Genomic DNA, 22,937 nt, shown 5'->3' with positions numbered 1-22,937 from the left:
GGGGTCGATATAATCGACTTAATACCTATGTCTGTCCTTGTTTGTCCCCTCTGTGTTTAGCCCCTGGTGTGTAGTAAAGAAATAGGTATTTCGTCTGCTGTTACGTTCTGAGTTCAAATTCCGCCGAGGTCGACTTTGCCTTTCATCCTTTCGGGGTCGATTAAATAAGTACCAGTTACGCACTGGGGTCGATATAATCGACTTAATCCCTTTGTCTGTCCTTGTGTGTCCCCTCTGTGTTTAGCCCCTTGTGGGTAGTAAAGAAATAGGTATTTCGTCTGCCACTACGTTCTGAGTTCAAATTCGGCCGAGGTCGACTTTGCCTTTCATCCTTTCGGGGTCGATAAATTAAGCACCAGTTACGCAGTGGGGGTCGATATAATCGACTTAATCCGTTTGTCTGTCCTTGTTTGTCCCCTCTGTGTTTAGCCCCTTGTGGGCAGTAAAGAAATAGGTATATCGTTTAGCTTACATTCTGAGTTCAAATTCCGCCGAGGTTGACTTTGCCTTTCATCCTTTCGGGGTCGATTAAATAAGTAACCGTTACGCACTGGGGTCGATGTAATCGACTTAATCTGTTTGTCTGTCCTTGTGTGTCCCCTCTGTGTATAGCCCCTTGTGGGTAATAAAGAAATAAGAAAGAAGGCATTCCTTTGATATAGCTCAACAAGGTCGAGACATTTCACTTCCATGGGTTGTGGAGTATAGATATAACGAAATTATGCCAGGTTTATCTTATACTGTTTCTTTATTCTTTCAGATCTCCAGGTGACATTGGTATAAAAGAGCCATTTACATCAGATCCATTGTCAATATTCGTCATGTCTTAAAGACCAAAGGAAAATGTCCTGTGAAATGTGGAAGATTAAATATAATCCTGTTTATATAAATGGGAAAATTAATGTGAAACATTTTCTCTAAACTAAGATAAATATTAATGCTTCTTGGCTTCGATACCTGGGATGTGTTCAAAAAAGTTTTTGTATATTAATTATATTAATTATGTTCAGAAATTTTACAAATTCATTTGCGTCGTCTTCAAATATTGGCAACAACCACAGTTCCTGGGAATGTAGAAATAATGACCAAGATGTTTGGCTATTTGCTGTGCCTGAGAAGACACGTCAATCCAAGAAAAATCATAGACATGCCCAGTGTTGGTGACCTATAAAAGGTACTCAATACACTGTGGGAAGGTTAGCATTAAGAAGGACATCCAACCATAGAGACCAAGCAAAAACAGACTTCAGTCCAGAGCAGCTCTCCAACATACCAGCTCCTAGTGAAACTCTGTGGATGTTAAATGATGATGGTAATTATTTCTATGAAATAGACTATTCAAAAGACGGCAAGAAAAAAAAATGTTTTGGTGAAAAACAACAAATAATGGAAAAGGGAGTGGTTTTAACAGGTGAGATGTTAAAAGAGATCGGAAAATCATCTTACGCATGTGATATTTGTGAAAAGTCAGTCTCTCGAAAAAGCGACCTTGTGAAACACCGACGTATCCATACAGGAGAGAAGCCTTATCCCTGTGATATCTGTGGTAAATCTTTCTCTGGAAGTAGTGGCTTGACTGTACACAAACGTATTCATACAGGAGAGAAACCGTATCAGTGTGATATCTGTGGGAAATCTTTCTCTAGAAGTAGTCACATAACAAAACATAAACGTATTCATACAGGGGAGAAACCGTATCATTGTGACACCTGTGATAAATCGTTCTCTGGAAGTAGTGACTTAACGACACATAAACGTACTCATACAGGTGAGAAAGCACATCAGTGCGATGTTTGTGGTAAATCCTTCTCAGGAACTAGTAACCTGAGTAAGCATATCCGTGTTCATACAGGTGAGAAGCCATATCAATGTGATACTTGTGGTAAATCGTTCTCTGCAAATAGTGACTTAAGTACACACAAACGTATCCATTCAGGTGAGAAGCCATATCAGTGTGATATCTGTAGTAAATCATTCTCTAGACATAGTCATTTAACTAAACACAAACGTATCCATACTGGAGAGAAGCCATATCACTGTGACACCTGTGGTAAATCGTTCTCTGGAAGTAGTGACTTAGGTACACATAAACGTATCCATACAGGTGAGAAACCATATCACTGTAGCGTTTGTGGTAAATCCTTCGCGGGAAGCAGTAATCTAAGTAAACATATACGTATTCATACAGGTGAGAGGCCATATGACTGTGATATCTGTGGTAAATCTTTCTCTAGATGTAGTAACTTAATTAACCACAGACGTATTCATACAGGTGAGAAACCATACCACTGCAATATCTGTAGCAAATCTTTTACTTTGAAACGTAACCTAGTTACTCATGCACGTGTTCATACAGAAAAATAACTTTGTAAATATCTAAATTCATTTCAACACATGATGACAACAAACCTTTGAAAACCATTTTCTCTGCTAAAATGGCATTTAGCATTTTGGACTTAGCCTTTGTCAGTAACCATACTCTTCCTGGTTGTGGAGGCGCAATGGCCCAGTGGTTAGGGCAGCGGACTCGCGGTCTCTATTCCCAGACCGGGCGTTGTGAGTGTTTATTGAGCGAAAACACCTAAAAAGCTCCACGAGGCTCCGGCAGGGGATGGTGGCGATCCCTGCTCTACTCTTTCACCACAACTTTCTCTCACTCTTACTTCCTGTTTCTGTTGTACCTGTATTTCAAAGGGCCGGCCTTGTCACTCTCTGTGTCACGCTGAATATCCCCGAGAACTACGTTAAGGGTACACGTGTCTGTGGAGTGCTCAGCCACTTACACGTTAATTTCACAAGCAGGCTGTTCCGTTGATTCGGATCAACCAGAACCCTCGTCGTCGTAACCGACGGAGTGCTTCCACTCTTCCTGGTTCCCTTTTTGAGACCAAGTTTTACAGTCATTTACCTGTTGTGAGATTAACTTCTTTAGTGTCCTTTAAAAACATTCAGGGATACACACAGTTTAACATTGTTCTTCCTATAAGAAAAATATATAAATGTAAATATATCCACATTCAAAAGAATATGTAACAGTGTGCGATAATTCTCCCCTAACACTATTTTCTATTATAACCCTTTCAGGGTAATGATATTAACATTAGCTTAGATTTAGTACAGTCTTATTATTTACTAGATAGTGCTAGTGCATGCATATACAGCTGCGTGTGTGTGTACATACACGCGAGTACTGTCCAAATCTCCGACCAACCACATACAGCTAGCAGGCATTCAATTGGCGTATCAAGTTTCGGGCATTTTGATTGGGTTTTGAATAGAAAATTCACAAAAAAATCTTCTATTGATTTTTTAATGGCTTTGCGGGGTGACTGGAGAAATGTAAAGATGTGCACGACCACCCTTGGACGGTTTTGAATGACCATAGAAAGTGCGAGCCCTCTAACTGAAAAATTGTGGATTTGTATAAAGGACACACACACAGACATTTTGCCGTTTATATATAGAGAGATTTGCGGGGTAACTGGGGAAATGTAAAGATGTGCACGACCACCCTTGGACGATTTTGAATGACCATAGAAAGTGCGAGCCCTCAAACTGAAAAATTGTGGATTTGTATAAAGGACACACACACAGACATTTTGCCATTTATATATAGAGAGATTTGCGGGGTGACTGGGGAAATGTAAAGATGTGCACGACCACCCTTGGACGGTTTTGAATGACCATAGAAAGTGCGAGCCCTCTAACTGAAAAATTGTGGATTTGTATAAAGGACACACACACAGACAGACATTTTGCCGTTTATATATATAGAGATACTGGTTCCACATTTTGGTACAAGGCTAGCAATTTGAGGGAAGGAGTAAGTTGATTACATCAACCCCAGTTTTCAACTCGTATTTATTTTATTGCCCCTTAAAGGATGAAAGGTAGAGTTGGAACTCAGAACATTGATGGATGAAATACAGCTAAGCATTTTTCCCAGTGTGCTAATGATTCTGCCAGCTCACTTCCTACTTTTTTTTTGTTATTCCTATTATACAATATTATGATTTAACAGTAAATATTAATTTACATATGTAAATAATAATAATAATAATGAAATTATTCTATACAGTGCTCAGGTGCACCACAACTTGTCAGAAAGTGTGTATAAAGTATATGCAGTAATGTACAAATGTCTGGAAAGCGAACAATGTATGAGTCAGATACATGCTTGTGTGTGTATGGAGGGGAGAAAATCAGGTGTAGTGTTGGCGAATCTCAGAAAGCATGGAAGTTTTGAAGGATGCAGTGCTCCGACAACTAACAACTGATGCCGGCAGTCTGTTCCATGCTTCAGCTACTCTCAGCGTGAAAAAATGTTTCCGAAAGTCATGGGAGCTGTGCTGGTTTCTGACTTTGTAAACATGTCCACGGGTGTTAGACGGGTGGAGTTTGAAAAGGTGCTCAGAGTTAGTTTTTGTAAGATGGTTAATAAACTTTATAGGTGTCTGCCAAGTCAGATGCCACATGGAGTTTCAATGTGTCCATGCCCAGGGAAGTAAGGCGTTCAGAATATGGTTGCATGTCGCTGAATGTAGCATTAAACTTAATGTGAATACAAAACGGTTGATGTAATTTGTGGAACATTCCTCATCCATATTTTAATGTCCATTTATGGACATATTTTGTTATAAAAGAAGCCAGATTTTATCTTCGTCTGACATCTCAACTACAATGCCCAGAATCTTTAATTTTTACATCATTTCTCTCTCAAGACAATATGAAATTAAAATAAAACTGGTTTATTCTTGAATTATTCTGTCATTTTTACATACTCTTTTACGCTTTTACTTGTTTGTCATTTGACTGGCCATGCTGGAGCACTGCCTGTAGTCGAGCAAATCGACCCCAGGATTCATTCTTTGGAAACCTAATACTTATTTTATCGGTCCCTTTTGCCGAACAGCTAAGTTACGGGAATGTAAACACACCACCATCAGTTGTCAAGAGGACAAACACAGACACACAAACATATACACACACATACATATATACGACGGGCTTCTTTCAGTTTCCGTCTACCAAATCTACTCACAAGGCTTTGGTCGGCTTTTTGCCGAACCGTTAAGTTATGGGGATGTAAACACACCAGCATCGGTTGTCAAGCAATGCTGAGGGGACAAACAGACACACAAATATATACACACACTCATGCATATATATATGATGGGCTTCTTCCAATTACTGTCTACCAAATCCACTCACAAGACTTTGGTCGGCCCGGGGCTATAGTAGAAGACACTTGCCCAAGGTGCCATGCAGTGGAAATGAACCCAGAACCATGTGGTTGGTTAGCAAGCTACTTACCGCACAGCCACTCCTGCGCCTTACATGTAGAGCATGTAATCAAATCATGTGTTGGTCTAATTATAAAGATTACTGTGGATTCTCCTGTCGCAGACATCAGATGAGGATTTCACAATTTTTTGCTGAACAACCTGCACAGATGCTAGTACTTCATTCAGTGAGTTTTATCTCGCTGGAGGAAGACGTGGCTTTCCTTTCGCAGTTCCTGAACATCTCATGAGGCTGGTGATTTTGCCTGGCTATTCGAGTTACATTTTTTAGCTCCTATTTCTAGCAATTACTGGTGCTATTTTTCACCCTTATTCATGTATTTTACCTGTTTGGTTTTTAATCGCTATAGCCACCCATGTGGAGGCGCAATGGCCCAGTGGTTAGGGCAGCGGACTCACAGTTCGATTCCCAAACCGGGTGTTCTGTGTTTATTGAGCGAAAACACCTAAAAAGCTCCACGAGGCTCCAGCAGGGGGTGGTGGCGACCCCTGTTATATTCTTTCTCTCACTCTTACTTCCTGTTTCTTGGGTAATGCTGCGATAGACTGGCGTCCAGTCCAGCTGGGGGGAGCACATACCCCACAGAAACCGGGAAACCGGGCCCATGAGCCTGGCTAAGCTTGAAAAGGGCGCATAAATAAATAGCCACCCATATTATAATGTATTTAATATATCATAATCACGTGATCACGTGACCGACCAGACCATCAGATGTTGTTACACATCGCTGGTCACAATGCGTTCGCATTGTTTTAGCCTTCGAATGACGCCACCCCGCTGGCTAAGCGAGCAGGCCAACAGAGGAAAGAGTGTGAGAAAGAGTGGTGAAGGAGTACAGCAGGGATCACCTCCCCCTGCCGGAGCCTCGTGGAGCTTTTAGGTGTTTTCGCTCAATAAACACTCACAGCGCCTGGTCTGGGAATCGAAACCGCAAGTCCGCTGCCCTAACCACTGGGCCATTGCACCTCCACATATATCATAATATGTAAATTTATTGTTATAATATCTTGTAGTTATATATATATACATACATACATTTATCACCGTGGTCACTGTGACCGACCAGGCTCTCAGATGTTGCTACACATCTCTGGTCACAATGCGCTTCGCATTGTTTTAGTCTTCAAATGACACCACCTCACTGGCTAAGCAAGCAGGCCAACAGAAGAAATAGTGAGAGAAAGTTGTGGCGAATGAGTACAGCAGGGATTGCTCTAACCCTAATCCTCTCTGCTTCTTCGTCTCTCATTGAGTCATCTCTTCTACATGCAATTCTCTTAGAGGACACATTGCCTTTATGTGCCCTCTGCTTTTGCACTTATAGCATACTGGAGGTCTCCCCTCCACCACAACTCTCGAGGAGCACCAACTACTCTGAAATGTTATGCAAATCTGGCAGGGTTTTGTGTAATAAAGCTTCAACTCCATAACCCCACCAGTTAATATCTCTAGACTTCTCTACTTTAAGGATATCCACCTTTTCTTTGCAATTATATATTATGGCTGCTACCAGCCTTTCCATGTCCATTTCCGGCGACACTTTTCCAATTCTAATTCTCGCAGCTCATCTACTGCAGTATGTAGGTAGGAGTACCCACCTAGTTGTTTTCAGTGCTGTTGTGGCGTGTCTACTCGCTTCTTCGCTTTCAAAACGTACTTCTACCGTGGCATACTTCCTCCCTCTTGTGTAAAAGGTGGTCCTGTCCTTTATCTCTTCTAGACACTGCTCTATATCCTCTATTTCTGCCACTTCAATTCTCTTTGTGGCTACATTCCACGTTCTGTAGGTGATGGGTTTTTTTTCCCTGCTTTTTGTACTGCGTCTTTCGGCGATATGATTCTCAGGCAGTCTCCTTCTTTTTTAAAACTCTCAAAATATTTTTCCAGGTTTTTTTTTTCAATTTTTACATCCTTCAACTGCATCGCATCGGCAGAGAGGCTTTTACCTGCTGCTCGCGCGTAAGTCACAGCTTGCATAGCCAACAGTGGGCGGCAGCAGGAAAACAGTTTTCAAAAATTCAACAATCAATAAAACGTCCAAAATAACAATTTTCAATAACAAAATTTAGCTCACAATATCATCACCGCAACTCTGAAAAACCGACACTCAACTTCTGTATCATAATCACAGTCTAATGACTGAAACAAGCAAAATATAACAACAGAGTCATTTCATTGATGGGATAGACTTAATAATATTTTATTTCAGAATATACATATGAGATTTATGAAAGAAGCATATATAAGATCTAGAATATAAATAACATGTATAGACCCGACAAATAATGTGAGTTCATGGCTGCTTCCTGCACCAGTTTCATATAGCAGCCCCAGCCCATTCGAAGTACCTTGGATTGCAGAACGACCCGCTGTGCTTGCCTTGGATCGTAGGGCCACCTGCTGTGCTTGAGGAGACCTATTGAGTCAAGTACATCAACATCAAAATAAATATCAAATGGAAATTGTAGTTGTGATATTTGTGCCGGCGGTACATAGAAAGCACCATCCGAATATGGCCGATGCCAGCGCCACCTTAACTGGCTTCTGTGCCGGTGGCACGTGACCTGCTGTGCTTGAGGAGACCTATTGAGTCAAGTACAACAACATCAAAATAAATATCAAATGGAAATTGTAGTTGTGATACCTGTGCCAGCGGCACTTAAAAAGCACCATCCGAACGTGGCCGATGCCAGCATCGCCTTGACTGGCTTCTGTGCCGGTGGCACGTGACCTGCTGTGCTTGAGGAGACCTATTGTGTCAAGTACATCAACATCATCATCATCATTTAGCGTCCGCTTTCCATGCTAGCATAGGTTGGATGGTTCAACTGGGGTCTGGGAAGCTAGGAGGCTGCACCAGGCTCCAGTCTGATCTGGCAATGTTTCTACGGCTGGATGCCCCTTCCTAACGCCATAAAAATAAATATCAAATGGAAATTGTAATTGTGATATCTGTGCCGGCGGCACGTAGAAAGCACCATTCGAACATGGCTGATGCAAGCGCTGCCCTGACTGGCTTCTGTGCCAGTGGCACGCAAAAAGCAGTTAAGCATGAGGATCGATGTAATCAACTGTACCCTGGTCAACAAAAATTTCCGGCCCTGTGCCTAAAATATAAAGGATTATTAATACAGTTACACCTCAATATGAATACCCACGTGTTTGCTCAAGTAATATTTACGAAAGAATGATTTACCACAGATATCACAGTGATATGGCTTCTCTCCTGTATGAATGAGCTTGTGAGTAGTCAACTCACCGCTTTGAGAGAAGGATCTATCGCAGACGTCACAGTGGTATGGCTTCTCTCCTGTATGAACACGTTCGTGTATGGTTAAGCCACTGCTTTGAGAGAATGCCTTACCACAGACACTACACTTATATGGTTTCTCTCCAGTATGAATACGTTTGTGTGTAATTAAGCCACTACTCTGAGAGAATGATTTACCACAGATATCACAGCGATATGGCTTCTCCCCTGTATGAATACGTTCATGCTTGGCTAAGTTTCCATTTTTAGAGAATGTCTTGCCACAAATATCACAGTGATATGGTCTCTCTCCAGTATGAATACGTTTGTGCTCAGTCAAAATCCCCTTTTCAGAGAATGATTTACCACATGTATCACAATGATATGGTTTCTCTCCCGTATGAATACGTCTGTGTGTTGTTAAATGCTCATTTTGAGAGAATGGCTTTCCACAGATGTCACAGCGATAAGGTTTCTCTCCTGTATGAATACGTTTATGCTTAGTCAAACTACTGCTTTCAGAGAATGATTTGCCACAGATATCACAGTGATAGGTTTTCTCTCCTGTATGACTCCGTATGTGAGTAGTTAAGTCACTACTCCCAGAGAAGGATTTCCCACAGATATTACAATGATATGGCTTCTCCCCTGTGTGAATGCGTTTGTGAGTGGTTAGGTTACTTTTCCAAGAGAATAATTTACCACAGATGTCACAAGGGTATGATACTTTTATCTCTTTCGACATCTCAGAATGAAATTTTTAAAAAAATCACTCATAGGCGCAGGAGTGGCTGTGTGGTAAGTAGCTTGCTAACCAACCACATGGTTCCGGGTTCAGTCCCACTGCGTGGCACCTTGGGCAAGTGTCTTCTGCTATAGTCCGGACCGACCAATGCCTTGTGAGTGGATTTGGTAGATGGAAACTGAAAGAAGCCTGTCGTATATATATATATGTATGGGTGTGCGTTTGTGTGTCTGTGTTTGTTCCCCTAGCATTGCTTGACAACCGATGCTGGTGTGTTTACGTCCCCTGTCACTTAGCGGTTCGGCAAAAAGAGAGACTGATAGAATAAGTACTGAGCTTACAAAAAAGAATAAGTCCCGGGGTCGAGTTGCTCGACTAAAAGGCGGTGCTCCAGCATGGCCGCAGTCAAATGACTGAAACAAGTAAAAGAGTAAAGGAGAGTAAAGAGTATATAAATTTCTTGATTCAGTTTTTCCATTATTAATATTTTTCTCATGAAGGTATATTGTTATATTTCTGGTTTCCAGTTTTATCGTTTCATTCCTTAAAAAATACTTTCACTGATGTATATTTCCATCACCTGTGATCTTCGTCAATATCTTAAGATGCTGCAAATGCATTTATAAATATTTCCAGTTAGATTGCAAGCTCACCCTCTGGTGATATTGCAGAAAATGTTAAGGAATGCATTTTTGCTTATCACAGTTTAGAAGAAACATTTCAGCTTAATTCACCACAGACTGATATCATCATCATCATCACCATCATCGTTTAACGTCCGTTCTCCATGCTAGTATGGGTTGGATGGTTCGACCGGGGATCTGGGAAGCCAGAAGGCTGCACCAGGCTCCAGTCTTATCTGGCAATGTTTCTACAGCTGGATGCCCTTCCTAATGCCAACCACTCCAACATGTTAATATCTTCATTCAAACATTTTTCTTTTCATCTTCAAAACATGATAAATATAACTGTGTCTGATGTGAATAATCCTTTAATTGCAAATATAATCCAATAATCTGAAATAAGAAGAAGAAAAAAACAGTATAAGATATTTAAATAGTAAAGATACAAATGTGAAATACTAAGAAACTCAAAGACTGCTAAAAACAGCAAGTGACAGAAATTATGATAGACAACCAAATCAAAATAGATGAACATCAATGGAATTTGTATCCTTGTGGTACCAGTGCCGGTGGCACATAAGAAAACCATCCGAACGTGGCCGTAGCCAGTACCGCATCGACTGGCCTCCGTGCTGTGGGCACGTAACAAACACCATCCGATCATGGCCGTTCGCCAGCTTCGTCTGGCACCTGTGTCAGTGGCACATAAAAAAAACACCATCCGAGCGTGGCCATTCGCCAGCTTCGTCTGGCACCTGTGTCGGTGGCACATAAAAAACACCATCCGAGCGTGGCCGTCTGCCAGCCTCGTCTGGCACCTGTGTCAGTGGCACATAAAAAAAACACCATCCGAGCGTGGCCGTTCGCCAGCCTCGTCTGGCACCTGTGTCGGTGGCACATAAATCACCCACTACACTCTCGGAGTGGTTGGCGCTAGGAAGGGCATCCAGCTGTAGAAACACTGCCAGATCTGACTGGCCTGGTGCAGCCTTCGGGCTCCCCAGACCCCAGTTGAACTGTCCAACCCATGCTAGCATGGAAAGCGGACGTTAAACGATGATGATGATGATAAGATGCAATATAAGGCGCAGGAGTGGCTGTGTGGTAAGTAGCTTGCTAACCAACCACATGGTTCCGGGTTCAGTCCCACTGCGTGACATCTTGGGCAAGTGTCTTCTGCTATAGCCCCGGGCCGACCAATGCCTTGTGAGTGGATTTGGTAGACGGAAACTGAAAGAAGCCTGTCGTATATATGTATATATATATAAGTGTGTGTGTGTGTATGTTTGTGTGTCTGTGTTTGTCCCCCTAGCATTGCTTGACAACCGATGCTGGTGTGTTTACGTCCCCGTCAATTAGCGGTTCGGCAAAAAAGACTGATAGAATACGGACTGGGCTTACAAAGAATAAGTCCAGGGGTCGAGTTGCTCGACTAAAGGGCGGTGCCCCAGCATGGCCGCAGTCAAATGACTGAAACAAGTAGAAGCGTAAAGTATAACTTTTTTTCTCTTCCTTTCATTACACAATGAAGGTACATGGTGCAGTGGTTAGAACATATGACAAGTTCCTGTGGAAAAATTTTGACAATTTTATAGTGTTACTAGCAGTATCGCCCGGCGTTGCTCAGGTTTGTAAGGGAAATAACTATAAAGCATTTTTAGAGAGTTATAGCCAAAAAGTAGCAAAAAAATGGAAAAAAAATTATGGTAAATTTTTTTTGAGAGTTAAAAAAGGTGGAGTTGCGTCCCCTAGACAGTCTGTGGTTTGGGTTTCTGATTCTCGACCCCCATGTCGAATTTATCGATTTTTTTCAGAACTGGGGGAACTTTTCAAAATTTTCGCTGCGTTAGTTTTGAATTATGACATTGGGCTATGTGTGTGTCAAGTTTCATCAGAATCGGTTGAAAGCCGTGGTCAGAGTGAGGGTACGAGAAAACAGACACACAGAAACACGCACAGACAAACTGCCGTTTATATAGAGAGAGATAGTGTCACTGAGTGTGTAGTGGTGGGGAGGGATATAAGATAGTACAAGAGGGTGGTGAATGGGGAGAAAGTGAGAGAGAGCATGTGTGCGTGTGTGTTTTTGTATCTGAAAAAGGTGTTAAAGATAAAGAATTGAAGGAAGAAAAGGGAGAGAGGGAAGAAGAAAAAATTGTTTTGCTGGTTTCTTTTGTAGTTGGTCAGGATGTTTACTCCAAGGGGGGGTCTAAGATCTTGTGGAAAATATATACTCTTTTTACTCTTTTACTTGTTTCAGTCATTTGACTGTGGCCATGCTGGAGCACCGCCTTTAATCGAGCAACTCGACCCCGGGACTTATTCTTTTTGTAAGCCCAGTACTTGTTCTATCGGTCTCTTTTGCCGAACCGCCAAGTAACGGGGACATAAACATACCAGCATCGTTTGACAAGCAATGCTAGGGGGACAAACACACACACATACATATATATATATACATATATACGACGAGCTTCCTTCAGTTTCCGTCTACCAAATCCACTCACAAGGCATTGGTCGGCCCGGGGCTATAGCAGAAGACACTTGCCCAAGATGCCACGCAGTGGGACTGAACCCGGAACCATGTGGTTGGTTAGCAAGCTACTTACCACACAGCCACTCCTGCGCCTATAATATATATTTATACACAAAATTTAAATCTACATCTTTATCTGTATATCTACCTTCTCTATAATGTTCCTACTTGATTCGAAAGCTTCTGTATTAATGGAAAACCTATATAATTGGCCGATGAGCACTCAGCATCTTAAATCTACTGTAATACTTACAACATTTAATAAAATGATGTAGTACGAAACGATCGTACCAAATTACCGGAGTCATTCTTGTTGCTTATTTTTCATTATAATCACCCCGCAAATTTTTATGGATAACACCATACAAAATTCTGGTGCATCTAAATTAAGTACCATATTCATTTGAATCTAAATTGTTGCTGAACTTATATATATAAGGTATGCAATTAATTCTGTTTTTTATATAAATTTTCATCTGTCCTGCCCGCCAAATTTGGTTCTGGTGTTCGCTGAATTTTTCCTCTAGAGAACTTTCTTTGCAGTTTGATCGTTGATGATCTATTTCTAGCATACGGCCGACTACCTAGCAGTCTTGCCCTGCCAATATACACATATATTAGAATTTTCTCTGATTTCTCAGATTTTTTGTATGCTAGACTACTGGTTTTAAATTGATATTAAAATTAATATTAATTTATCTCCCTCATTATTATATATATATATATATATATATATATATAATATATATATATATATATATATATATATATATATATATATATATATATATAATATATATATATATATATATATAGGCGCAGGAGTGGCTGTGTGGTAAGTAGCTTGCTAATCAACCACATGGTTCCGGGTTCAGTCCCACTGCGTGGCACCTTGGGCAAGTGTCTTCTGCTATAGCCTCGGGCCGACCAATGCCTTGTGAGTGGATTTGGTAGACGGAAACTGAAAGAAGCCCGTCGTATATATGTATATATATATGTGTGTGTGTGTATGTGTCTGTGTTTGTCCCCCTAGCATTGCTTGACAACCGATGCTGGTGTGTTTACGTCCCCGTCACTTAGCGGTTCGGCAAAAGAGACCGATAGAATAAGTACTGGCGGTGCTCCAGCATGGCCGCAGTCAAATGACAAACAAGTAAAAGAGTATATATATATATATATATAGATATATATATGAAGCGGGCTTGTGTGTGTATTTCTTGCAAATATTAAAACATCACAACCAATACATCAAGATAGAAAGCAAAAATACTCTAACTGACAGATAAATTCGATAAAAATAAACTCAGACGAAGAGGTATAGAAAGGCAGATCATCTAATTCAAAGTCGATCAATCACTGAAATAAACGAATATCCATTTTAAAATTTGATGACTTCATCATTCTGTGCATTACAACGAATAATTAATATGGCGATTTATTTAATTACTGCTGCTAACTAATTAGCAACAACTAACTACATTAGCAATAGAGCTATTGTGTTACTATAAATAATTTGGTTATCGGTTTCGATGCTGTAATGTTTTGTTCTACCGAGTATTAAAAATAAGCTCCCTGGATCAGAGTAAATAGTTAATACGATTATATTAATTATATTTAATTTAGTTGCAGCCACATCACGTCCTAATTACAGACAGCTAAGAAAATGGCGAAATGGTTATTAATTAGAATATTCATGCATTACATTATCATAAGATCTAATATCGAAATATATCAAATTCGATGATTTTTTCTCTCATCTGTTTGGATTTTTTTAATGAATGGCGTTATTTTAAGTATATGTTTTTTCCAGAAATGATTTTAAAATTTATTTTCAAATTACAAGTTTATTTATAAAAAGAAAAAAAAATAATTGCAAAAAGGAAATCAGTAAATAAATAATTAAAAAAATAGGTTTGCATTTTCATACATGACTAGCAGTATCGCCCGGCGTTGCTTGGGTTTGTTTCGACCCTTTAGAATTGGAATTTTTGAAAAGTAAAAATTTTGCATTATGTAGCTTGTTATTCTCTTTAATTGAACATTTTTGTGGTTGAAATACACCGAAAAATGGCGACAATGCAGTCAAAAAATCGTAAAAAATAGGGATTTTCATAGAAAAAAAGCACCTTTTTGATGTAAATAAGTTTTGGTGTTACCATGGACCGATTTGAATTTTTTCTGCTACGGAATGAAGACCAAGCCTTCTTCTATCATACTCTAAATTTTGGTCAACTTGCGTCGCAGGGTCTCGGAGGAGATAGTGTTAGTTGAAGGCTACCAAACCTGCCATACACAGACAACTTCAGCTTTATATAGAGAGAGATTCACATACACTGCAACCCGGGTAAAGCTAAGCGATCTTTCGAGACACGTCAAAACATTACCGCGGGTGATTGATGCAAGGTCGAAGCGCTGGCACAGTCAGGAACCCTTCCGCGCATCATACGTTACATCAATATTGCGAGCCGTTATGAAAAGTACTGCACTCACTAAAAGTCTCGAAAACAGCTGGCTGTAATATGTATTTCTCCGACAGATTATGGCATTTTAGTACCTTGTTTACTCCAGTTACGGAAACAGGTATCCTCACAACACCCACTGCAAGTTGGTAGAAGATTAACGGACGTGCGGAAGAACAAAACGAGCAATGAACAGTGGCCCTACCCTAGAGGAGATGAGTCCATCGGGCTTTTTCTCAGCCACCCTGGACAGCCCTCACTGGTTCCAAAGTTTAGGGAATGTTTACTATAGCTAGTATTCATTTAATAGTTAGTTATTATTATTATTATTATTATCCGTGATGCAGCACGGATTTTTGTCAGTGAACAGGTCGCGGTCTTAAAGCAACGAAAATATTTTGACAAATTAAACTTAAATGTTGAAGTGAATCGAACGGCTTTTGTGTGTTTCTTAAATGGATTACAAACACCTTCCACGCTGCAATTGTCTATATATATATAAACCTTATTCAGCATGGATTTTTGTCAGTGAAGAGGTCGTGGTCTTAAAGCGACGAAAATATTTTGACAAATTAAACTTAAATGTTGAAGTGAATCGAACGGCTTTTGTGTGTTTCTTAAATGGCTTACAAACACCTTCCACGCTGCAATTATTGTTTTTTTTAGTTTAGGTTCATTTGTTGAGAACCAACAAATCATGGAAATAACAGCCAACGAAAAAGGGCTTTATGGAAATATCCCCGGTATATTAATTCATTCGAGGGCAGAGCACAAGATATGCTGGTCACTGCTATCGAAGCAAAGAGGAACTCCTCCTGTGCGCCCCGAACCATGGCAATTCTCATGTCGGACGACTAAGAATGAAAGTACATTGACCAACTCTCTAGCGATGTAGAATTAGAAATATAAGTCCGCAAAATGTCACGGAAGACAGAAACACTTGGAAGAGAGAGAGTAGTTCTAGTCCGGACAACTCGCCCAAAACAATAAAGATAAAGGTTAGATTCATATGACATCCGAACTGAAATTTGGCGAAAATATTCTTCGTTTCACTTAGTTAAAACGAAGCTATTACCCATAAGAAAATATTTTCTAATACTTAAATTATATAAATTTGAAACGATAAATCTTTATATATAAAAGTCAAGTTGTGTGTCTGTCTCCTCCGATTTAGATTCCTAACTACTCCCACATTTTGCGGTGCAGTTTAACCAAAACCGGGTATCTTATAGTCGTGATTCATATCGAGCCCTTCTGGGTATTAGCGCGCGTCTACGATGAGTCTACGATTTTAAAAAAATTTACCATCATTTTGTTTTCCATTTCAATGCATTTTTTCGCTATTATATAAGGGAAGTAACTCTCTAAAAATGTCTACGATGAGTCAACGATTAAAAAAAAATTTACCATCATTTTTTTCCCATTTTTAATGCATTTTTTTTTGCTATCTTTTGGCTATAACTCTCTAAAAATGCTTATATAGTTATTTCCCTTACAAACCCGAGCAACGCCGGGCGATACTGCTAGTCTATTATATAAATTTGGAAAGTTATTTTACAAATGTTAATTTAAAGAAAAATGTAGCTTCTCTATGCGTCGCTATTGTAACGAGAAAATGCTAAAGTAAAGTATAATATACCTTGTCAGTAAAATGTCATAGACGAAAAACTATACAGGTATGACAAATAATTTCTTGTCTTCAGATTCTTTGATTAAACAGGATAAATTAATGAAGCAATCAAACCGCGATTCGCAATTAAAAAAATATATTGAAATCAAACCAGAAATTGGATTTCTTGAATTTTCATTGGGTAGTTTAGATCATGTGATTAATTGTGTAGTAACCAAGAGAGAGAAAGGGGGTTTTGTGATATTGATATCTCACGAGTGTAAATAAGACTGCTTATATATTAATTACAAATTTATTACGAGGCATATGTACAGTTTGGGGCTCCCTCCCAGAATTGCTCTCTTGTGTCACTCGTGAGATTGCGACCATGTTGGAGCACCACGTTGGAGAATTTGTTTAGGATCTTTTCGGTTTGAACGGTTGTTCAAACCGAAAAGATCCCTTTTTTTTTCTTCAGAAATGTAAATAAACCCAATCTGTTTCTTAAACGAGGGACATATTATTCATACGGCACAGAATGTTTTCACCTCAATAGACGTCATTGATTGGTTGAAATTGCCGAAATGCAAGAAATTAGAGGCCAAATATCTTACAAACCATAGAATTTTCTCAATAAAACCAAGAGAAAAAGATGGTTTATAAACACATTCTACCAGTATACGAAGTTTAAAAGTGTTTAGTTACGTGGAAATTATTTTAAAAAACTGCCGGTCAAACCGAAAAGATCCCAAATATCTTACAAACTATAGAGGTTTCTCAATAAAACCAAGAGAAAAAGATGTTTTATGTAACACATTCTACCAGTATACGAAGTTTAAAAGTGTTTAGTTACGTGGAAATTATTTTTTAAAAAACTGCCGTTCAAACCGAAAAGATCCTGCACGGCCACGTAAATGATTCCACGTTGATACGTAATATTTTATTTTGCAAGATGATAACTTCTCAAGTTACCAAGAATTGGATCGATCGCAAAAATGAATAGATTTATTTTTGAAGGTATTTCTGAAAGTATTAAATTACACTAGTGACTTTTTGACTTACGACACCGTTGTCATTCGGGCGGGAAGTAATTGCCAAAGACACCGCCTTTTTTTGTGTGTGTGTGTTTATTGTAATTATATTTTGTTTGATAATTATTATCTAATTAATAGGTAGACGTTGGTTTGCGTGGACAGCGTATGGCAACTCAGTCGGTGTTCCATCACCTCCACGATCAAATGTTTTGTCTCATCACAAACTACATCACGTCGCCAATTTGTTGTTCACTTATTTTACAAGACAAGGAAAAGAGGGTTTTTTTTCTTTAATCACCAACGAATGAGTGAATTAATAACTTTGCTGACCATTCTTGGCTTTCCAGTTAACTATCAGATCTAAAGTAAGTATTTATGTCGTCAGAATTATGGTTTAACCATCTCATAGAACCCCTTGGCATCTTTTCGGTTTGACCGGCAGTTTTTTTAAAATAATTTCCACGTAACTAAACACTTTTAAACTTCGTATACTGGTAGAATGTGTCAAAATAAAACATCTTTTTCTCTTGGCTTTATTGAGAAAATTCTATAGTTTGTAAGATATTTGTTGTTTTTTTTTCTCTTCAATTTCTGCAATTTCAACCAATCACTGACATCTATTGAGGTGAAAACATTCCTGAGCCGTTAACAGCGAAGCTCTTGTCATTGTTGGCGTCTCACTCTACCGAAATCAGGGGATCTTTTCGGTTTGACCGGCAGTTTTTTAACATAATTTCCACGTAACTAAACACTTTTAAACTTCGTATACTGGTAGAATGTGTTTATAAAACATCTTTTTCTCTTGGCTTTATTGAGAAAATTCTATTGTTTGTAAGACATTAGTTGTTGTTTTTTTCTTCAATTTCAACCAATCAATGACGTCTATTGAGGTAAAAAAACATTCTGTGCCGTATGAATATGTCCCTCGTTTAAGAAACAGATTGGGTTTATTTACATTTCTGAAGAAAAAAATATACCCTTCCCCCCACCCCTAACCCTAACCCTAAAACTGATTGAAATGCAATAGATCGATACTAGGGTTATAATTATGGGTGACAATTTCATATGATACCGCTAGAAAAAACCGACGTTCAAACCGAAAACATCCACCCCTTGTAACTTCTTTTTATTTTATGGAATTTTCAGAATTTTTTTTGCGAATTGATTTAGATTATCACCATATGGTAGACGGAAACTGAAAGAAGCCTGTCGTATATATGTATATATATATATGTATGTGTGTGTATGTGTTTGTGTGTCTGTGTTTGTCGCCCTAGCATTGCTTGACAACCGATGCTGGTGTGTTTACGTCCCCGTCACTTAGCGGTTCGGCAAAAGAGACCAATAGAATAAGTACTTGGCTTACAAAGAATAAGTCCCGGGGTCGATTTGGTCGACTAAAGGCGGTGCTCCAGCATGGCCGCAGTCAAATGACTGAAACAAGTAAAAGAGTAAAGAGAGTAATATCCACACGTTGTGTATTCTTGATGTTTTCGGTAAACAAAACATACACACATTCTTTGACATCACCATCCTGTCTTTTTTCTTAACATTTCTGCGAACTAATCGTTCTATTCCAACCTGTAGTAGAAGTTTTTGGCGATCTTTCGTCTTTAGTAGACCTTTCCGTCGATTTCCGTAAAAAAATTTTTTCTCTTTACATATGGGCTTGCGGGAACTTTTGAAGTAATGAGAGCGAAAGAGACTAAGAGAAAGCGATTGTATGACGAGGGAAGTTCTTTTGAAGTTACCGTGCATGTGAAGCATTGATGTACATGTGTGTGTGTGTTTGATGGGGTGTGGGAGACAGACAGTATGTTGTGTAAGTGAAGTGCTTCTGTTAGTGTGTGTGAAGAGACAGAGTAATGTGTGAAAGAAAGAGATAACTAAAATTTTTTACTCGGTGTATGTGTATATGTATGTATATTACTTCAAAAGTTCCCGCAAGCCCATATGTAAAAAAAAAATATTTTTTTACGGAAATCGACGGAAAGGTCTACTAGAGACGAAAGATCGCCGAAGTTTTAATAATTTTTACTACCTTCTGCCGTCTCACCTGTATGAAAGTATTTGCCTTTAAAACATAATGGTTTCTGGCGGTCAGATTCGTTCAAAAGACTTAACAACAACAACAAAAAAAGACATAGGAAAAACAAGCATCTTACATTCAAAATGAGGCACAGGAGTGGCTGTGTGGTAAGTAGCTTGCTAACCAACCACATGGTTCCGGGTTCAGTCCCACTGCGTGGCATCTTGGGCAAGTGTCTTCTGCTATAGCCCCGGGCCGACCAATGCCTTGTGAGTGGATTTGGTAGACAGAAACTGAAAGAAGCCTGTCGTATATATATATATATGTGTGTGTGTGTGTATATGTTTGTGTGTCTGTGTTTGTCCCCCTAGCATTGCTTGACAACCGATGTTGATGTGTTTATGTCCCCGTTACTTAGCGGTTCGGCAAAAGAGACCGATAGAATAAGTACTGAGCTTACAAAAAGAATAATCCTGGGGTCGAGTTGCTCGATTAAAGGCGGTGCTCCAGCATGGCCGCAGTCAAATGACTGAAACGAGTAAAAGAGAGAAAAGAGAGTGTAATAGTAAAAATTTACTGATCTTCCACGACAGGTTAACGGAAGACTTCTTGATGGCGATCCTTCGGTATAGGTACACACGTGACTTTGTTTACATTTCTGGAGATAAGAGAAACCCTTTTCTCCCACCCTTAACTCTAACCCTAACCCCCCATATATAAAAAACTTTCTTGAAATGTATCCGGTACTTATACTAAAGTTACGCCCTTCTTGATTTTACTAGGAACTTTTCCACCAATTATCAATTATTATCGAATCTTTTTTCTTCATTTTTCAGCCGACATATCTATCAACCAGACTTATGTTCCTTTAACGTCCAAAGTAAAACGGTTCTTGTTTTACAATAATATGCAATTGAGAAGAAGTTCCAAAAAGAAGAGAACAAGTATTCAAGTTGTAAGAAGAAAATATAGCAACATCGTATATTAAGTACACGTCTGCAGTCCATGATTATGTGAAATAACAAACTGAACCTTAACCCTTTTGTTACCAACCCAGCTGAAACCGGCTCTGGCTCTGTTGTACAAATGTCTTGTTTCCATAAGTTTTAAATTGAAATCTTCCACCAAACCTTAGTCACAATTTATGTTCCTAATACAAGCTGAATTATTTTACAAGCTAAGTTATTTTACTAAATTCTTTGTTATATTTAAAGTAATTGAAAGAAACACAGAACATCTCAAAATAAATACAGTAACGAAAGGGTTAACAGAGATTTCTTATACTGGTTAATATTTCTCAACCTTTCAGAATTCCTCAAGTATCAATTAATTAATACGGAAGACTTTAATTACCGGGATACCTGTAATACAACTGTTCTTAACAATGGAAATATATTAACAGAGACAGATATTGGGGAGAAACTTTTTATGAATTTGTAAATCAAAAAAAAAGCTGAACTGTAATAAAGATTGTACTGACCATCATTTCTCAACCTTCAAGAATCCTTCGAGTATTAATTAATTAATTAATTAATATGGAGGACGTTAATTACTTGGACACTTCTAATACAACTGTTTTTAACAATGGAGATACATTAACAGAGGCAGATGGTGATGAGAAACTTTTTATGAATATGTGAATCATAAACAAACTATTCTGTAATAGAGATTGTACTGACTGAAATTTCTCAACCTTTAAGAATTCTTTGAGTATTAATTAATTAATTAATATGGAGGACATTAATTACTTGGACACTTCTAATACAACTGTTTTTAACAATGGAGATACATTAACAGAGGCAGATGGTGATGAGAAACTTTTTATGAATTTGTGAATCATGAACAAATTATTCTGTAATAGAGATTGTACTGACTGAAATTTCTCAACCTTTAAGAATTCTTTGAGTATTAATTAATTAATAATATGGAGGACATTAATTACTTGGACACTTCTAACAATGGAGATAGATTAACAGAGGCAGACGGTGATGAGAAGCCTTTACTTAGTGAAACATTTACTAAACAGAAATCATCTGCCAGAAATATTGCTAAATTTCGCTGTGAGATTTGTAGGAAAATTTTCACTTCAGAATATGAAGTTCTAACACACAAGGAGATTCACAACAAGGAAAAACCATTCCACTGTGAAGTGTGCGGCAAGTCTTTCGTCTATAACAGTGACTTCACAAGACATAAACGGATTCACACGAGTGAAAGGCCCTATCTTTGTGAAATCTGCGGGAAATCCTTCACGCAAAATTCTCACCTTCTTAACCATATACGTAGTCACACGGGAGAGAAACTGTTCCCTTGTGAAATATGCGGGAAGTATTTAGTGTCTAACAGTAGTTTAACGAAACACATGAGAATCCATACCGGGGAAAAGCCATATCATTGTGAAATCTGTGCCAAGTCCTTCTCTGATAACGCTAACCTTGTGGTCCACGTCAGAATCCACACGGGCGAAAAACCGTTTCACTGTGAAATGTGCGGTAAATCTTTTACGACCAATTCCAAACTTACGGTGCATAAACGTTGTCATACCGGGGAGAAACAGTTCCACTGTGAGATATGCGGGAAGTCTTTTATCCAGAATTCTAAACTGACAATCCATAAACGGACCCACTCTGGTGAAAAGTTGTTTCACTGTGAAATCTGTTTGAAATCTTTTTCTTCTAACAGCATCTTAACGAAACATAAGAGTTTACACTCTGGAGAAAAACGCTTCCACTGTGAAACGTGTGGCAAATATTTTGCTCAGAAATCTTTTATTATTCACAATTGTAGTCAGGTTGGGAAAAAACCCCTAACGTGATGAATCATGTGGATGAGTGGCTGTGTGGTAAGTAGCTTGTTTACCAACCATATGGTTCCGGGTTCAGTCCCACTGCATGGCATCTTGGGCAAGTGTCTTCTATTATAGCCTTGGGCCGACCAAAGCTTTGTGAGTGGATTTGGTAGACAGAAACTGAAAGAAGCCCGTCGTATATATGTATATATATATATATATGCGTTTGTGTGTCTGTGTTTGTCCCCCCTAGCATTGCTTGACAACCGATGCTGATGTGTTTATGTCCCCGTTACTTAGCGGTTCGGCAAAAGAGACCAATAGAATAAGTACTGGGCTTACAAAAGAATAAGTCCCGGGGTCGAGTTGCTCGATTAAAAGGCGGTGCTCCAGCATGGCCGCAGTCAAATGACTGAAAAGAGTAAAAAGAGAGTAATTTTGGCACAAGGCCAGCAAGATGGGGTAAAAAGATTACATCGACCCCAGTGTTTTACTGGTACTTATGTTATTGACCTTGAAAGGATGAAAGGAGAAGTCAGCCTCTGCAGAATTTGAACTCA

At 39.0% G+C, this 22,937-nt stretch overlaps 3 protein-coding genes across 6 annotated transcripts in view; 2 read left to right on the top strand and 1 right to left on the bottom strand.

Moving 5' to 3' along the window:
* Positions 1-3,130, top strand: part of LOC115226317 (zinc finger protein 2 homolog) — a 28,257-nt gene extending 25,127 nt beyond the window's left edge. Inside the window, exons 7-8 of the mRNA XM_036515053.1 lie at positions 1,937-2,477; positions 2,863-3,130. Coding sequence (XP_036370946.1) covers positions 1,937-2,364 — 428 coding nt within the window. The 3' untranslated portion in view covers positions 2,365-2,477; positions 2,863-3,130. The remainder of the gene's footprint in view (positions 1-1,936; positions 2,478-2,862) is intronic.
* Positions 130-16,841, bottom strand: LOC115226321 (zinc finger protein 100-like). Of its 2 annotated transcripts, XR_005004330.1 has the most exons (4): positions 16,557-16,841; positions 9,752-10,315; positions 8,353-9,332; positions 130-178 (listed from the first exon to the last, which is right to left on the bottom strand). XR_005004330.1 is itself a non-coding variant. In XM_029797316.2 (3 exons), the coding sequence occupies exon 3, from the start codon at positions 9,297-9,299 to the stop codon at positions 8,439-8,441; it is 861 nt and encodes a 286-aa protein (XP_029653176.1). In that variant the 5' UTR covers positions 9,300-9,332; positions 9,752-10,315; positions 16,557-16,840; the 3' UTR covers positions 8,258-8,438. The 2 variants fall into 2 exon arrangements, 1 of the variants encoding a protein (XP_029653176.1); XM_029797316.2 differs by lacking the exon at positions 130-178 and having other exon boundaries at positions 8,258-9,332; positions 16,557-16,840.
* A 618-nt stretch (positions 16,842-17,459) lies between these two features.
* LOC115226318 (oocyte zinc finger protein XlCOF19-like) lies at positions 17,460-22,539 on the top strand. 3 transcript variants are annotated; one of them, XM_036515080.1, is made up of 4 exons: positions 17,460-17,925; positions 20,426-20,626; positions 21,301-21,388; positions 21,568-22,539. In XM_036515080.1, exons 3-4 carry the CDS (start codon positions 21,320-21,322, stop codon positions 22,402-22,404), a joined length of 906 nt encoding a protein of 301 aa, XP_036370973.1. In that variant the 5' UTR covers positions 17,460-17,925; positions 20,426-20,626; positions 21,301-21,319; the 3' UTR covers positions 22,405-22,539. The 3 variants fall into 3 exon arrangements, with proteins under 3 accessions (XP_036370973.1, XP_029653174.2, XP_036370974.1); XM_029797314.2 differs by lacking the exon at positions 21,301-21,388 and having other exon boundaries at positions 20,426-21,193; XM_036515081.1 differs by lacking the exon at positions 17,460-17,925 and adding an exon at positions 20,167-20,182 and having other exon boundaries at positions 20,426-21,388.
* Positions 22,540-22,937: the final 398 nt, after the last annotated feature.

This window comes from Octopus sinensis, linkage group LG30, assembly GCF_006345805.1.
Source record: "Octopus sinensis linkage group LG30, ASM634580v1, whole genome shotgun sequence".
In the NCBI taxonomy this organism is placed as follows: domain Eukaryota; kingdom Metazoa; phylum Mollusca; class Cephalopoda; order Octopoda; family Octopodidae; genus Octopus; species Octopus sinensis.
This window is presented reverse-complemented; position numbering and strand designations above follow the sequence as displayed.

Coding starts and splice junctions, on each gene's coding strand:
- LOC115226321 (XM_029797316.2), bottom strand. CDS start 9,299: ATGTCGAAAGAGATAAAAGTATCATACCCTTGTGACATCTGTGGTAAA.
- LOC115226318 (XM_036515080.1), top strand. CDS start 21,320: ATGGAGGACATTAATTACTTGGACACTTCTAATACAACTGTTTTTAAC. Junction 21,389..21,567: donor ATGGAGATACATTAACAGAG/GCAGATGGTGAT, acceptor AGATTAACAGAG/GCAGACGGTGATGAGAAGCC.